At 49.3% G+C, this 17,490-nt stretch overlaps 2 protein-coding genes across 5 annotated transcripts in view; one reads left to right on the top strand and one right to left on the bottom strand.

Annotated features, from left to right (window-relative positions):
• Positions 1-13,998, bottom strand: part of MRPL30 (mitochondrial ribosomal protein L30) — a 62,359-nt gene extending 48,361 nt beyond the window's left edge. Inside the window, exons 1-2 of one of the 3 annotated variants that reach the window (XM_075334249.1) lie at positions 13,652-13,998; positions 86-158 (exon numbers count right to left, since the gene is read on the bottom strand). In XM_075334249.1, coding sequence (XP_075190364.1) covers positions 86-136 — 51 coding nt within the window. In that variant the 5' untranslated portion in view covers positions 137-158; positions 13,652-13,998. Of the gene's footprint in view, positions 1-85; positions 159-2,172; positions 2,279-2,990; positions 3,055-13,651 lie in introns of those variants that run through there. The other 2 variants (XM_075334251.1, XM_075334248.1) reach the window with 2 other exon arrangements.
• Positions 2,506-17,490, top strand: part of MITD1 (microtubule interacting and trafficking domain containing 1) — a 41,959-nt gene continuing 26,974 nt past the window's right edge. For both annotated transcript variants that reach the window (XM_075334245.1, XM_075334246.1), the window contains exon 1: positions 2,506-2,707. In XM_075334245.1, the coding sequence (XP_075190360.1) occupies positions 2,569-2,707 (139 nt within the window). In that variant the 5' untranslated portion in view covers positions 2,506-2,568. The remainder of the gene's footprint in view (positions 2,708-17,490) is intronic.

The following is a 17,490-nucleotide window of genomic DNA, read 5'->3' on the forward strand; positions in this document are numbered from 1 at the left end:
TAAGTTATGGGTCTTTTAAGTAGAGGAGGAATAAACTAAAATGAAAAATTGACGAGTGGTGATGGGATTAAAAAGAGATAACTACCTTCAATCCCAATGTTCTTCTTTGCAAAACATGGCAGCAAACCAGGGTCATTTTTATCTACCAATCTTCAAACCTATAAAAAAAAAATAAAATTTTTACTTTAGAGTGACTGTATCAGGCTGGTCATTGTGACGTGCACTGCTCCCCAGCCTGCAGTTTTCTTAGGGGCACGGTGCACTTCAGGCCGTCAGAATGATGGTGCCACTGGCCTGAACTGTGCCCTCGCCAATCCTGTAGCTACATTACAGAAGAGAAAGGGCACTACAGCTGACCAGGTCATGTGGTCTACCGATCAACCGTTTTAAATCAATACTTACAAGCTCCATAAAAAGAGCTTGTAAGCACTGCAGGATGGGAGTCCGCCAAAGACTAATTCAGCGTCCGACAACACACATGCAGCTGAAATGTACTGCTGTGCAGAGAACCTTGTATCCTTGCACCGTAATACAAGCCACCGGGTAGCTGATGTTGGCATGCCAATAGTAGGCCCACCGAAGTTATCTGCTGGCATCTAAGCCTGCTATAGGAAGACGTCATGGGAGCGGGGGAAGGTGAAGAAGAAGAAACGTTCATTTATTATTTATTTTTTAAAAAGTGTTAGAGAACAGTGACAGAATGGGAAACATTATTATAGGATGGGCCCTGGAGGTGGGTTATTATACCAGGAAGGGGTCCAGGATGGGGGACATTATATCCAGAAGTATACTGGATGGGGAACATACTTACTGAAAGGGGCAGTGGATGGACAAGATAAGTACAGGATGGGGGACTTTATTAAATTATGAGGGGGGGCGACACATATGTCTTTCTAGGATTTACAACGCTACGAGGGCCTATACATCTGACCAACATGCAGGTGGGTGCCCATTGGACTCTAGATACGCCACTGCACCTAAGCAACTCCCCCACCTCCATTTTTTTTAGTGACCTGCTCCCAATTAGAACCTATTCCCTGTTTAGGTCTATACCTGACCACCTCTCCCTTAGGCTATCCGCGATAGCACACAAAGAACCGGTAATTTGCATACTCACGTGGTCCGCGCTGCTGTCCGTGGTGCTGATCTTTGGTCTCCAGTCCTGCACACTCCCTGCTGCTGCTGCTGCCGGCCGCAGTGAAGTGAATATTAAATGAGCATAATGAGCGGCGGTCGGCATGTGGCAGCAGCGGCAGAGACAGGAGGGCTGGAGAAGGTGAGTAAATGTTTTGGGGGTTTTTTCACTGACACGTGTGTTTTCTCCGGCGCGTGTCACACGGGACTGCATCCACACTACACCCGTGTGGTACGGGTGCGGGCCGTGTGACACTCGTGCTGCCGGAGAAAACACTGACATGTCAGCGTGTAGAAAAACGCACACGGACACACGTTCCGTGTGGTTTTACGTGTGTGTGCCTGCTACGATAGGGTAGCATTGTTGAACGTGTCTCCGTGCCGCCGGTACGTAAAAAAAATGGCAAACACGTACCGGCAGCACGGATGTGTGTCGGAGGCCTTAGAGACTCTGCAGTCCAGCTCTATTTTCCTACCCTTGTAACTAGTCACCCCACTGCTGCCTCAATGCAAGGTCCATTACAGTTCCTGGGATAAAACTCTTTTCCTTGAGCAATTCAGCAAAATGAAAATGGCCGCAACCTGGAAAGTGTGGACAAGTGCGGTCACCCACTGAGCCCTGCGCACAATGCACATATTGAGAAAGCTCCAGAGCAGCGCTCGCACACTATACACTGGTGCTGGCTGTGTGGCACAGCTGGCACTGAAATCTGTCATCAGAGCAGTTTAACCTCTTAGATGCCACTGATGGAAATAAGTTGCGGATGCTAATGTAATGGTGGCCATGGGTGTACTAAGGGCCCCCAAGTCTGCAGCATTTGCACAACTATAAATGCTAAGAGGGACCCACTAATGACTGTTCAGAAGTCAAGGAGCGGCTGCATTTAATGCATAACATACACTGGTATTACACCTGAACCCCCATACACAGGAATGTGTAAACTGCAGGTAGAAAACAAAGCGAGTACAAGGGAAACAAATGAGAGGTGATACGTGTGATCCCCACTACTTTATATAAACATGGTGAATACGACTCACGCCATGCACATCGTTCACCAGGAGCCGGGTCTGTGCTAGCAGGGGACCCACAATGCACCGCGACTGAAGGTTACGCCACAGCTTTCCCATGAGCCAGAGACCGCGCACCGTTATGACGTCATCACCCGAAGGCCACGGGAGTCCTGCATGCCCCCAGTATGTGACATTCTAGCCTTGTAGTGAGGCAGTCATAGTTACAGCACAAACACACTGCAGGCATAGCAGGGAGCGCAGTCCCTAGCACAAAGCACGGCCACATCGTCTTGTGTAGCACGATAAATGAAGCTTATTGACAGTAGACGTCTGAAGTGCGTATTTCCGGTCGGTGGAACGCGGAAGTGTAGTTAGTGAAACTAGGGCTACGCTAGATCGTGAACGGCGGGAAGTGTCCGTGTCATGTCAGCCCTGGCCGGTGTGGAGAACTCCGCCGGTGCCGTGCTCAGGAGGGCGGTGGAGCTGGATGGGAGTGGGCGCTACCAGGAGAGTCTGGTCTGCTATCAGGAGGGCATAGAGCTGCTCCTGCAAGTTCTCAAGGGTCAGTAGGTGGGACTATGTGATGACGGGCTCGGCAAGGGGCTGGCTACCAATGCGGAGTGTGACATTCTGCCTTCTCCGCCTCATAAGGCTACAGTATGAACAGACTGTGTGTGAGCAGAGCCCTAGTGGAAGGGGGAGGCCATGACTTACCAGGACACTGCAGCTTTCTGCTCTTATTTCTGCTGCTTTCCTGAGTATGACAGTCTGCCTCATAAGGCTATATAGTATGAAGAGACTGTGTGTGAGCAGAGCCCTAGTGGAAGGGGGAGGCCATGACTTACCGGGACACTGCAGCCTTCTGCTCTTATTTCTGCTGCTCCCCTGAGTATGACAGTCTGCCTCCTCCACCTCATAAGGCTACAGTTCAGTATGAGCAGAGCCCTAGTGGAAGGGGGAGGCCATGGCTTACCGGGACACTGCAGCCTTCTGCTCCTATTTCTGCTGCTCCCCTGAGTATGACAGTCTGCCTCCTCCACCTCATAAGGCTACAGTATGAAGAGACTGTGTGTGAGCAGAGCCCTGGTGGAAGGGGGAGGCCATAGAGTCTACCAGGACACTGCAGCCTTCTGCTCTTATTTCTGCTGCTCCCCTGAGTATGACAGTCTGCCTCCTCCACCTTATAAGGCTACAGTTCAGTATGAGCAGAGCCCTGGTGGAAGGGGGAGGCCATAGAGTCTACCAGGACACTGCAGCTTTCTGTTGTTATTCCAGTTGCTCCCCTGAGTATGCCATGTTTTATTTCTAAACCTGCCATACAGCTCCAGAGATAGTGGGCCTTCATATTCAGTGCCATATTTATTAGCGATGGGTCGTTCACAAGCGATCATACCGGCAGCTCTGTGCTGTAAATGAAGGGAGCCGGCACCCCAGCAAGCACTTCAGTCTCTGGATCTGGGGAAATGAGAAAACCCCTCACAGCCATTCCATTGGCTATAGAGAAGGGGTATTGTTGCCGGGGTTTATCATAAATACATAATAGCTTGAGAAAAAGACATGGACCACACATCCAAATATCATCAACTGTTCTAGTGCCGCTAATCAAAAATTTATATAACTGATCACGAAAAAAAGAGCCGGACTACATCACAGGGTAATACTGCAGGGCACACTAAAGACACGCCCACTTGGTTAAGATCATAACAATAAGCACTAAATATAAAGGACCATATCTCTCGAACTGTATGGCAGATTAAAAGAAAGAGCTGGCCCATTTTAACTTGACAGGTCCTCTTTAAAGAGCTGGCCCATTTTAACCTGCTGCCAGGTCCTCTTTAGCCCGTGGCTTCCTCGGATTGCCACCTTGGCTGTTAATAAAATGTTAGCCTGGTTTTCATGGGTAGAGTGAGTGTGGTTTGCTCTGGCTTTTCCATTATCATGGCAGTATCAACAATGGTGGCACTTCCTTCACCTACCCAGGCTTAGCTCTGGCCACAAGCCTTAAGGACCTCAGGCTAGTTTCACACTTGCGTTGGGTTGAATCCGCTAGGTCCGTTGCTGCGTTGTTTTGACGCATCCGTTATTTTTGTGTTGTCAACGGATGCAACGGGTCCGTTATTTCACAGGAATCTGCTAGCTGATTCCTGTGAAATAACGGACCCGTTGCATCCATTTGGCGTCCATTAGGCGTCCGTCTAACGGAATGCGTCTGCTCCGTTATTTTTTTCATTCTGGGCATGCTCAGTAGAAATTAGCGGAATCCAGCGGCGGATTCCATTGTAAAGCACTTTGCAACGGAATCCGCCACCATAGGGATCCATTATAAATATTGACGGATGTAACGGAATCCGCCACTCGGCGTCATTTTAACACAAGCAATTAACGTTACATGCTGCGTTCCTTACGCCCGGCGGAAGCAACGCAGCGTCGGTCGGCGGAAGCAACGCAGGTACTTTTGGCACAATCCGTCATCCATACAAGTCTATGGGAAACAGCGGAATCCATTAATGGATTCCGCTGTTTTCCAAAACGGCAGATTGCGCCAGAAGGGAAAAAAACGTAAGTGTGAAACTAGCCTTACAAATTAGGATCATAGATTGGCTTGTGTGTAGAAACCCGGACCAGGGGGCTGCAGAGGCCATAACAGTCCAAACTAGCCAATCACTTCCATCTTCTGCTCCTATTCAGACCCATTAGGTTATAAGAACCATCAGACCATGGCTCCAGGTTTACTTGGACCCTTGAATCCCAATCAGCCCCTCATTACTTTAGATATTTCTTAGTCAACTTCCAAAGGTATCTTTGTTTTACCTTTTATGACTGACATGAGCTATAGTATTTGTTGGTCCCATTATGATTTCTTTGTCGCTCCATTGGGAGACCCAGACAATTGGGTGTATAGCTTCTGCCTCTGGAGGCCACACAAAGTATTACACTTTTAAAAAAGTGTAACCCCTCCCCTCTGCCTATACACCCTCCCGTGGACCACGGGCTCCTCAGTTTTATGCTTTGTGTGGAAGGAGGCACACATCCACTCATAGAAAAAAAAAAAAAAAGAGATTTCTCATACATAGTATGACGGATGGAAGAAAAGAGGTCCCCTATGGGGTCCCCGGCATGCTCCCTTCTCACCCCACTATGTCGGCGGTGTTGTTAAGGTTGAGGTACCCATTGCAGGTACAAAGGCTGGAGCCACATGCCGTCTCCTTCACCATCCCCTATGCGGCTCTGGGAGAAGTGGGAGCCTCACCGGTCATTCACCTGCTGAGACCGTGCTCCATCCGCAGCCCCTGGTGGAACCTGCTGGACCGGAGCGTTTTCATCCCCAGGGACCGGGCCCTGCACCTTGAAGGTACTCTGTGTCCCCATGTGGGGACGGTACGGGGAGAGAGGTCGCCTTTATCCCCAGTAGCGCCGTCCGTTGTTTTTTCATCGGACTTCCGCGCCGACCGTGCCTGCTTGTCGGGCACAACCTTAAATTTAGTCCCCGGCTTCATCGCGGCCTAGTCGCGAAAAATCCCGCCCCCGGGCCTGCTTGTCAGGGGTAAGGGCGGGATTACCGACAGAGGGCTGGAGCATCTTTGCATGTCTCCCCTCCCCTCTCATTGACCACTATGGGGCCTCCAGATTCCCGCCTTTTGCCGGCGCCGCCCATGGCTCCACTCCCCCCTTGAGAGCTCCGGCGGCCATGTTTGGCATTCTGCCGGTGTATGCTGCAGCTGCACAGCTCCACAGCTCCGGGGGACCCACGACAGGGAATCTGGAGGACACCAGCGGTTGGTAAGCCACACCGGTCACCCGGTGCTGGTTCCCCTAGGGTGCCGTGATATAGATATATATATATATATATTCGGAACGGTTGTATAACCTTTCCCCATATACCCTTAGTGGTCGCTCTCTTAAGGGACACTTATTGCTTACAGCATGTCGTCCACAAGGAGCAAAGCCCCTAAGGCACAGGTTTTTTTCGCAGCCTGTACCTCTTGTGGGGCTATGTTGCCTGCGGGATCCACCTACCCTCACTGTGATCAATGCTCGACTCCTGCCACGCTTGCTCAGCCGGAGCCTAGGGCACTTGTGGGCCCCTCGGCTCATGTAGATCCCCCTGCTCCCCCTGAGCAGGCTGCAGGGACAGAGTCACCGTCATTGGCCTCTTTCGCTGAGAAACTCTCTGTCACTTTCTCAATCCATTGCACAGTCTATGGACAAATGGTCATCTAAGCTCCTTGAGGCATTGCAGTCCAGACTGGGCCTTTCACAGGCCCTGGCCCCTGTTAGTTTGTCTCCTCCAGGGCCTTCTCGGTCCGCGCCGCAGCGCGCTCCTAGGATAGCCCCTAGGTCCCAGGCGGAGGACTCCTGCCCGGATCGCAGTCCCAGACCGGCTAAGCGGCCTCGCTGGGACTCTTCCCCGGCCTCCTCACGCTGCTCTGGATCTCAGCTTGAGGACTCTCAGGATGACGAGGCGGACATGGGAGCTCAGGGCTCTGACCCTAACTTCGCCCTCAACCTTGATACCCCTGAGGGGGACGCCTTAGTAAATGATCTTATCTCGTCCATCAACCAGGTGTTGGATCTCTCTCCCCCGCCTCCACCTGTAGAGGAGTCGGCTTCTCAGCAGGAGAAACACCAATTTCGATTCCCCAAACGTACGCGCAATACGTTTTTTGATCACTCTAACTTCAGGGACGCTGTCCAGAAGCCCAGAGCGGTCCCGGACAAGCGTTTTGCTAAAAGGCACTCTGACACGCGTCATCCCTTTCCACCTGAAGTCGTTAAGGGCTGGGCACACTCACCCAAGGTGGATCCGCCAGTCTCTAGATTGGCTGCTAGGTCCGTTGTGTCTGTTGCCGATGGCTCATCCCTGAAGGATGCCACTGACAGACAGAGCTCTTGGTGAAGTCTATTTATGAGGCCACGGGCGCATCTTTCGCCCCGGCCTTGCGGCTGTGTGGGCTCTCCAAGCAATCTCAGCATGTCTGTCTGAGATTAATGCTGTCACGCGGAATTCTGCTCCGCATGTTTCTTCCTTGACCTCTCAGGCATCAGCATTTTCGTCCTACGCCATGAACACCGTCCTGGACTCCGCTAGCCGTACGGCCGTGGCATCCGCTAACTCCGTGGCGGTCCGCAGGGCCATGTGGCTGCACGAATGGAAAGCAGACTCAGCTTCCAAAAGGTTCTTAACTGATTTGCCTTTTTCTGGCGAACGTTTATTTGGCGAACGGCTGGATGAGATTATTAAGGAATCCTCGGGAAAGGACTCCTCCTTACCACAGTCCAAACCTAAGAGACCTCAGCAGAGAAAAATCCAATCGAGGTTTCGGTCCTTTCGTCCCTCCGCCAAGCCCCAAGCCTCTTCGTCCAACCGGCCGGAGAAAGGCCAGAGGAACTCCTATGCGTGGCGGTCCAAGTCACGCCCCCAAAAGGCCGCAGGAGGCACTGCCTCCAAGACGGCCTCCTCATGACTCTCGGCCTCACCTACCCACATCCTCGGTCGGTGGCAGGCTCTCCCGCTTTGGCGACGCCTGGTGGCCACACATTCAAGACCGTTGGGTGAGAGACATTCTGTCTCATGGTTACAGGATAGAGTTCAGCTCTCGTCCTGCGGCTCTTTTCTTCAGAACCTCCCCACCCCCTGCACAGGCCGACGCACTTTTTCAGGCAGTGGACGCTCTGAAGATGGAAGGAGTTGTGATTCCCGTTCCCCTTCAGGAACGTGGTCGCGGATTTTACTCCAACTTGTTCGTGGTGCCAAAAAAGGACGGGTCATTCCGTCCCGTTCTGGACCTCAAGCTGCTCAACAGACATGTGAGAACCAGACGGTTTCGGATGGAATCTCTCCGCTCAGTCATCGCTTCGATGTCACAAGGAGACTTCCTAGCATCGATCGACATCAAGGATGCTTATTTCCATGTGCCGATCGCACCCGAACATCAACGGTTCCTGCGGTTCGCCATCGGGGACGAACACCTCCAGTTCGTCGCATTGCCCTTCGGCCTGGCGACAGCCCCACGGGTTTTCACCAAAGTCATGGCATCCGTCGTGGCGGTCCTGCACTCTCAGGGCCACTCGGTGATCCCCTACTTGGACGATCGCCTAGTCAGGGCCCCTTCTCGGGTGGCGTGTCAACGAAGTCTTACCGTCACTCTGGCGACTCTCCAGCAGTTCGGGTGGATCGTCAATTTCCCGAAATCCAAGTTGACGCCGACCCAATCACTGACTTACCTCGGGATGGAGTTTCATACCCAGCAAGCGTTAGTCAAGCTACCGCACGACAAACAGCTTTCTCTGCAGGCGGGGGTGCAATCACTTCTTCGGAGTCAGTCACACCCCTTAAGGCGCCTTATGCACTTCCTGGGGAAGATGGTGGCAGCTATGGAGGCAGTGCCGTTCGCGCAATTCCATCTACGGCCACTCCAATGGGAAATGCTACGCAAATGGGACAAGAGTTCGGCTTCCCTCGACAAGAACATCTCTCTCTCCCTTGCAACCAAAACATCACTTCAGTAGTGGCTCCTACCCAAATCTCTGTCTCGGGGAAAATCCTTCCTACCCCCAACCTGGGCCGTGGTCACCACGGACGCGAGCCTGTCAGGTTGGGGAGCGGTTTTTCTCCACCACAGGGCTCAAGGAACCTGGAATCCAATAGAATCGTCCTTTCAGATCAATATCCTGGAGATAAGGGCAGTATATCTAGCCCTATTGGCTTTCCATCGGTGGCTGGAGGGCAGGCAGATCCGAATCCAGTCGGACAACGCCACTGCCGTCGCCTACATCAACCACCAAGGCGGCACTCGCAGTCGTCAAGCCTTCCAGGAAGTCCGGCGGATTCTGCAGTGGTTGGAAGTCACAGGCTCTACCATCTCCGCAGTTCACATCCCGGGCGTAGAAAACTGGGAAGCAGATTTTCTCAGTCGTCAGGGCATGGACGCGGGGGAATGGTCTCTTCACCCAGACGTGTTTCGAGAGATCTGTCGCCGCTGGGGAACGCCGGACGTCGATCTCATGACGTCACGACACAACAACAAGATCCCGGCCTTCATGGCGCGGTCTCAGGATCACAAAGCTCTGGCAGCGGACGCTTTGGTCCAGGATTGGTCGCAGTTTCGACTGCCATACAGTTAGGTCCAGAAATATTTGGACAGTGACACAATTTTCGCAAGTTGGGCTCTGCATGCCACCACATTGGATTTGAAATGAAATCTCTACAACAGAATTCAAGTGCAGATTGTAACGTTTAATTTGAAGGTTTGAACAAAAATATCTGATAGAAATTGTAGGAATTGTACACATTTCTTTACAAACACTCCACATTTTAGGAGGTCAAAAGTAATTGGACAAATAAACCAAACCCAAAAAAAAATTTTTAGTTTCAATATTTTGTTGCGAATCCTTTGGAGGCAATCACTGCCTTAAGTCTGGAACCCATGGATATCACCAAACGCTGGGTATCCTCCTTCTTAATGTTTTGCCAGGCCTTTACAGCCGCAACCTTCAGGTCTTGCTTGTTTGTGGGTCTTTCCGTCTTAAGTCTGGATTTGAGCAAGTGAAATGCATGCTCAATTGGGTTAAGATCTGGTGATTGAATTGGCCATTGCAGAATGTTCCCCTTTTTTGCACTCATGAACTCCTGGGTAGCTTTGGCTGTATGCTTGGGGTCATTGTCCATCTGTACTATGAAGCGCCGTCCGATCAACTTTCCGGCATTTGGCTGAATCTAGGCTGAAAGTATATCCCGGTACACTTTAGAATTCATCTGGCTACTCTTGTCTGCTGTTATGTCATCAATAAACACAAGTGACCCAGTGCCATTCAAAGCCATGCATGCCCATGCCATCACGTTGCCTCCACCATGTTTTACAGAGGATGTGGTGTGCCTTGGATCATGTGCCGTTCCCTTTCTTCTCCAAACTTTTTTCTTCCCATCATTCTGGTACAGGTTGATCTTGGTCTCATCTGTCCATAGAATACTTTTCCAGAACTGAGCTGGCTTCATGAGGTGTTTTTCAGCAAATTTAAATCTGGCCTGTCTATTTTTGGAATTGATGAATGGTTTGCATCTAGATGTGAACCCTTTGTATTTACTTTCATGGAGTCTTCTCTTTACTGTTGACTTAGAGACAGATACACCTACTTCACTGAGAGTGTTCTGGACTTCAGTTGATGTTGTGAACGGGTTCTTCTTCACCAAAGAAAGTATGCGGCGATTATCCACCACTGTTGTCATCCGTGGACGCCCAGGCCTTTTTGAGTTCCCAAGCTCACTAGTCAATTCCTTTTTTCTCAGAATGCACCCGACTGTTGATTTTGCTACTCCAAGCATGTCTGCTATCTCTGTGATGGATTTTTTCTTTTTTTTCAGCCTCAGGATGTTCTGCTTCACCTCAATTGAGAGTTCCTTAGACCGCATGTTGTCTGGTCACAGCAACAGCTTCCAAATGCAAAACCACACACCTGTAATCAACCCCAGACCTTTTAACTACTTCATTGATTACAGGTTAATGAGGGAGACGCCTTCAGAGTTAATTGCAGCCCTTGGAGTCCCTTGTCCAATTACTTTTGGTCCCTTGAAAAAGAGGAGGCTATGCATTACAGAGCTATGATTCCTAAACCCTTTCTCCGATTTGGATGTGAAAACTCTCATATTGCAGCTGGGAGTGTGCACTTTCAGCCCATATTATATATATAATTGTATTTCTGAACATGTTTTTGTAAACAGCTAAAATAACAAAACTTGTGTCACTGTCCAAATATTTCTGGACCTAACTGTATGTGTTTCCCCCTCTGGCAATGCTGCCCAGGGTACTACGCAAGATCCGGTCCAACTGCCGTCGCGCGATTCTCGTCGCTCCAGACTGGCCGAGGCGGTCGTGGTATCCGGATCTGTGGCATCTCACGGTGGGTCAACCGTGGGCACTTCCAGACCGTCCAGACTTGCTGTCACAAGGGCCGTTTTTCCACCTGAATTCTGTGGCCCTCAACCTGACTGTGTGGCCATTGAGTCCTGGCTCCTAGCGTTTTCAGGGTTATCTCAGGATGTCATTGCCACCATGAGACAAGCCAGGAAGCCAACGTCCGCCAAGATCTATTACAGGTCTTGGCAAATCTTCTTATCCTGGTGCTCTGATAACGGTTTTCCTCCATGGCCGTTTGCCTTACCAACATTCCTTTCATTCCTACAATCTGGAATGGACAAGGGGTTGTCCCTCGGCTCTCTCAAGGGCCAAGTATCGGCGCTCTCCGTGTTTTTTTCAAAAGCGTCTAGCTAGGCTTCCGCAGGTCCGCACGTTCCTGCAGGGGGTTTGCCACATGGTCCCACCTTACAAACGTCCGTTGGAACCTTGGGATCTTAACAGGGTCCTGACGGCTCTTCAAAAGCCGCCTTTTGAGCCGCTGTGGGATGTTTCTCTCTCCCGTCTTTCTCAGAAGGTGGCCTTCCTGGTGGCAGTCACATCACTTCGGAGAGTGTCTGAGCTTGCAGCGCTGTCATGCAAAGCTCCCGTCCTGGTTTTCCACCAGGATAAGGTGGTTCTGCGTCCGGTCCCGGAATTTCTCCCTAAGGTGGTATCCCCTTTTCATCTAAATCAGGATATCTCCTTGCCTTCCTTTTGCCCTAATCCAATTCACCAGTGTGAAAAGGATTTGCACTCTTTGGATCTTGTGAGAGCACTCCGGTTCTACGTGTCTCGCACGGCGCCCCTGCGCCGTTCAGACGCGCTCTTTGTCCTTGTCGCTGGCCAGCGTAAGGGCTCTCAGGCCTCCAAGTCAACCTTGGCTCGGTGGATCAAGGAACCGATTCTAGAGGCCTACCGTTCTTCTGGGCTTCCGCTCCCTTCAGGGTTGAAAGCCCATTCTACCAGAGCCGTAGGTGCGTCCTGGGCATTGCGGCACCGGGCAACGGCTCAGCAGGTGTGTCAGGCAGCTACGTAGTCTAGTCTGCACACTTTCACGAAGCACTATCAAGTGCATACCTATGCTTCGGCAGACGCCAGTCTAGGTAGGCGAGTCCTCCAGGCGGCGGTTGCCCACCTGTAAGAGGGGGCCGGTTTCGGCTCTTTTTAATGAGGTACTGTTTTACCCTCCCAGGGACTGCTCTTGGACGTCCCAATTGTCTGGGTCTCCCAATGGAGCGACAAAGAAAAAGGGAATTTTGTTTACTTACCGTAAATTCCTTTTCTTCTAGCTCCTATTGGGAGACCCAGCACCCACCCCTGTGCCCTTCGGGCTGTTTGTTCTTTTGTGTACACATGTTGTTCATGTTGAATTGTTCTTTTGGTTCATGGTCTTCAGTTCTCCGAACATCCTTCGGATTGAATTTACCCTAGACCAATTTATAAGTTCTCTCCTTCCTGCTTTTGCACCAAAACTGAGGAGCCCGTGGTCCACGGGAGGGTGTATAGGCAGAGGGGAGGGGTTACACTTTTTTAAAGTGTAATACTTTGTGTGGCCTCCAGAGGCAGAAGCTATACACCCAATTGTCTGGGTCTCCCAATAGGAGCTAGAAGAAAAGGAATTTACGGTAAGTAAACAAAATTCCCTTTTTTCTCATCTTGTCTCTTTTCAGAAGGCAAAAAGACCACATATAAATACAGCAATTCTGCCCTTTCCCTTTTTGATTTTTTTTTTTTTTATACTCTTAGATAAATATTGTAATTTTATTAGTTTGGAAATCTACACATGCAGCCATATCAAATATAGTAATGTGTTTTGTTTTTTTTTCTTTCTAAGATTGTTTACTTTCCTAGGAAAATGGGAGTGATATGAAGTTTTACCTATTTATTTTTGAAGAGTTTGTATTTTTTTAGTTTTTCAGGGGACTTCAACGTGCCATTGCTTTTACAATTCACTGCAATACTGTAACACTGCAGTATATTGTAAAATTATCGTTTTCACATAAGAACCACAGACTCGGCTTCAAGGGGGACAACCGTGGCAGACAAAAACCATCAGTAGACCCCTGGCTGCCATGACACCACCATTGGCGCAACATTTCCTGTTCCCTAAATACCGCTTTCACAGTTGATAGCAGCATCTAAGGCGTTAAACTCCTGCAGTCAGTGCTAGCTCCAACTGCAGCAGGTGGGCTGGGTTCACACATCCATGTTTACAATGAGGCTGTTGAATTTGGGTAAGGGACCTATGGCCCATGTATAAGACTACGTATGTGCCGCGCCCCAGGGCCTGCAGGGGAGCTGATCGGACCCGGGCGTCTGCTTCTCAGTCTGTCAGTGGTGGCCAGTGCCCAGTTCCGTGACCCCAGGGGCCGGTTGTATTTACAGGGGATAGATAGTTTTTAATGTCCGTGACGCCACTTGCGGTATGCGGCAATGTGTAGAAGCCGCCGTTGCATAATCTCTCACTGCTCGGGCTGGTGTTAATATGTAGCTTAGGTGACAAGGCCCTCCGCAAGTAGGGTTGAACCCCAGTGTGGATGTTGACTGTTGTAGGGGTACAGAAAGTATTCAGACGTACACAGGGACTGCGGTGCAACTTGTTATTTACTTACTGCTCTGGTACAGCAACCTGGTTTGTGCTGGTTCTGTGGGTCCCGGGTTTCCTTAGTCCCAGTGCTGGTATGAAGACCCAATGAGCTCTTCCTCCTTTGCACTTTATTAAATTGGGGGTCCCTATGGCCTGGAGCGTCTTAGGGTCCCTCTCTGGTCTTTCCTTCTGTTTCTTCCCCGAGTACGTCTGGCAGGCAGCTTGAAACAATTTAAGGGTTGGACTCCTGTCCCTGTTCCCGGGTTCCCACTTTGCCCCGTACTCTTTGGTGGTGATGGGCTGTGAAAGTCCCCGATCACCTGCAGGATTATCGGATGGGCCTGGAGCTTTCGTCCGAACCAGGGTCCTGTACCCCGCCGTGCTCGGTCCCTTAGGGAACTGGCTCTATTCACCTTCAGGCGACTGGTCTCCTCTGTAGTTCACTGAGGTCTCCTTCTGACCCCACACACATCGACCATCTTCTCCAACCGACACTTCCTTCACCTCCTACCATCCTCTCAGACTACTCTCAACTGTCAGAACTGACCACACCCCTCCCCTGAGCTTCCGGCTCCCGGATTGGGCAGGTCCCAGCCAATGGGCAGCTACCCCTCTAAACCTGTTGCTAGCCTGTTGGTCAGCCTGGGAAGAGGGCAGTTTGTGTGTGTGTGTAGGGCAGTTACCAGCATTGGTCTTCCAGGAACCTGGAGTAATGCAGTCATCTGCGGCACCTGTTACGCCAGGGTGCTGCATAGAAACTCAGAAGCTAGCTGTATAGCACAGCCAGCACTCATGCTGTCTGGAGCTCCGCTCCTGAGTGTGCACATGGCTGAGGGGGCACTTTGGACCCCAGCCCTTACCCATGTTTGCCAGGTGGTCTCCCTGAGTGAATGTATGCCCGAGACTGGGCTGAGGTGACTCTACTTGACCCTTATGTCAGAGAACTATTAATTTTGTTTTGTTATTTATCATTTGTTTATTTTTCTACTGTTTAGATCAAAGTACAGAGGCTCATTTACATGTGAAAGATACACAGGGATATATGCATACAGTACTAATCTGAATATGGTGCAAAAAGGAGAATTACTTTTATGAATACATACAAACTTATTATTGGGCATGATTAAAAACAACAATAATAGCAGAAAGCACTAATAATTGTAGAGTAAAGTAAGGATAGATGTAAAATATTGTGCAGCCAAGTTAAGCCAGTAATGCATAGTTGTCACCAGCAGGTGGCAGCAAAACAATATCCAAACCAGTAAAGTGCAAAAAGGTACGGTAAATGGTAAAACAAAACTAGTTACCCATCAATCTGGGCCATAGTACAGGACAACAGCCGGACCCAGCTTCCTGAATGTGACCATGGAAATGTATTGTCATTTTCCAGTATATGTTTCTCCGGAAGAAACCTAGCCATGTGGGAAAGTGATGACACATTTCTTTTAATTCATGTCGGGGCAGTTTATGTTCGAGTAGGACGATAGGCTACTATATGTGGGTCGCATCGTCCTAGCAGAGAGAATTGGGGATTCTCATACACCAGTGTCTGCCTAAAATTAAACCACTATCTGCTTTTCCCTTTATTCTAGCACATTAAAGGTGAAAAAGAAAATCCCCTCTGAACTTTCCACTCTATAGATTCATTTTTGCATCCATGACACGCCATGTGTTGTGAAGCCCATAGGCTCTTCTACATTGTTTAAAAGTCATCCTGAAATATTCAATGTCTGTGCTCTCTTAGACAATATTACCATTGCACTAATGGGCTCCATTTAATCTAAATGCCTGGGAAAGTGCACAGTGTATGCTTTAAATAGAGGCTGTTACAGATGCTATCAGTCATCACATTTTTGACTGATTCTAGTGGTATGTCACTTTTCTTTCTTTTTTGCAGTTTTGATAAAATCACTGTTTAATCTGCTGCAGATTCACCAGTTCTCTGAATGCTGAGCTCTGTATAACCCATATCACTGACATTGGTATGCACTGTACATAGGCAGTAAGCTGCCATTCAGAGATGTAGGCAGGGTTAATACACACCTTATGACAATAAAGGACTATATGACAGCAGGTTTACTAGACTTCATCTTGTGATAACCTGCAGATAAAACGGTGATTTTATGAGAACTACAGCAAGCAGCCCAATAAGAGACATATCACTGAAATCAGGATCTCTATACTATGCTCTTAGATTAGGTTGAAAAAAACCTGGTGACAAATTCTATTTTAAAAGGACCTGTCATCAAGTCAAAAGTGGCCATTGTTGTTCTTCTTTTATTCCAGCTGCCTCCCTGAGTATTCAGTTGTTTTTTAATAAATCCACCATATAGCTCCAGAGATAATGTGCTTATTATTTCGTATTGATTCTTATGGTCTTTACCAATGGGATCGGAACTGACGTCTTTAGGATGCTCTGAGGGCATGTCAGCAAACCTGCAAACATCTTCCCTACTGCCTTTGGCAGTTTTCTTCTGTCAGTCTCTGTTTTTTATTACTCCTATACTTCAAGCCATCACACTTTCCTATTTTTGTGTGACCTAAACATGTAAGATGGCTTCCCATCTCTCCCTTAACACTAGAAGTCCCAGAGAGGGGTCATTTAACATTTCTACCTTTTGGAATGGGGGGAGCTCGAAATTTCTGGGACTTCTAGTGTTAAAGGAAATCTATCAGCAGGATCAATCCTCCTAAGCGGTCTATATGGGCATGTAGGCCATAAGAAGATGAATAAACTTTGATACCTGTGAGCCGATGTCTTACTGAAGAGAAATCCATTTTTTTCCTATATGTAATGAGCTGTTCCAGGCTATGGGCCGGAAACTGATCTGCATGAGAATCTGCCATCTGGTCTTAATATAAATAGAAGGGGCATTACCAGTTTGACGGTGGCTCTCTACTCTCCTGCTTTCACTTCAGAGCTGTGTGTGATTATAACTGACACATCTGCAGGTTCCTCTCTGCTTCAGCCTCCATCTCACAGCCAGACAGGGTTACAATATTGCTGCAATACAGCAGAGCTGTGAGAGCTACTTACAGCAAGATGGAATTGCAGCTGTATATTGCTCAGGCCAAAAGACTACTGCTACTCCAGCAGGATACAGCTAAACCCCCACTAGGTGGAGGCAACACAGGTGCAGGTGGAGCCTTTCACACTCACTTCCAAATATGGAGGAGATGATGGCTGGATGGTAAAACTGCACACTGGTGACTTGCATAGAGCACTGTTTACACTAGCAGACGCACAGTCACAAACCTGCAGCCTATTAGGTGACGCCCATACTATTAGATCAGGCGGGCTGCCAAGCCGTACCCCCACTGCGCGCTACGTAGGGACAGAAACTCTGATAGCAAGGCCTAACAAAAAGGGGCCTGGCTGTATCCTGTACAAAAAAGTTTTTGAGTTTTTTTGTTAGCGTTATGGCCATAAGACGTAAGCCTACAACCCTCGTCACGGGAACCTCATGCTTGTAGGTCCCTACACAAGGCGTCACCTGGCGTCACCTAATAGGCTGCGGGTTTGTGACTGTGCGTCTGCTAGTGTGAACAGTGCTCTATGCAAGTCACCAGTGTGCAGTTTTACCATCCAGCCATCACCTCCTCCATATTTGGAAGTGAGTGTGAATGGCTCCACCTGCACCTGTGTTGCCTCCACCTAGTGGGGGTTTAGCTGTATCCTGCTGGAGTAGCAGTAGTCTTTTGGCCTGAGCAATATACAGCTGCAATTCCATCTTGCTGTAAGTAATGATATTTTCTTTTTTGCTTTTTTATATTATATATAGTGTAGGGACCTACAAGCATGAGGTTCCCGTGACGAGGGTTGTAGGCTTACGTCTTATGGCCATAACGCTAACTAAAAACCTC

The sequence above is a fragment of the Anomaloglossus baeobatrachus genome, chromosome 2, assembly GCF_048569485.1.
Source record: "Anomaloglossus baeobatrachus isolate aAnoBae1 chromosome 2, aAnoBae1.hap1, whole genome shotgun sequence".
Classification (NCBI taxonomy): domain Eukaryota; kingdom Metazoa; phylum Chordata; class Amphibia; order Anura; family Aromobatidae; genus Anomaloglossus; species Anomaloglossus baeobatrachus.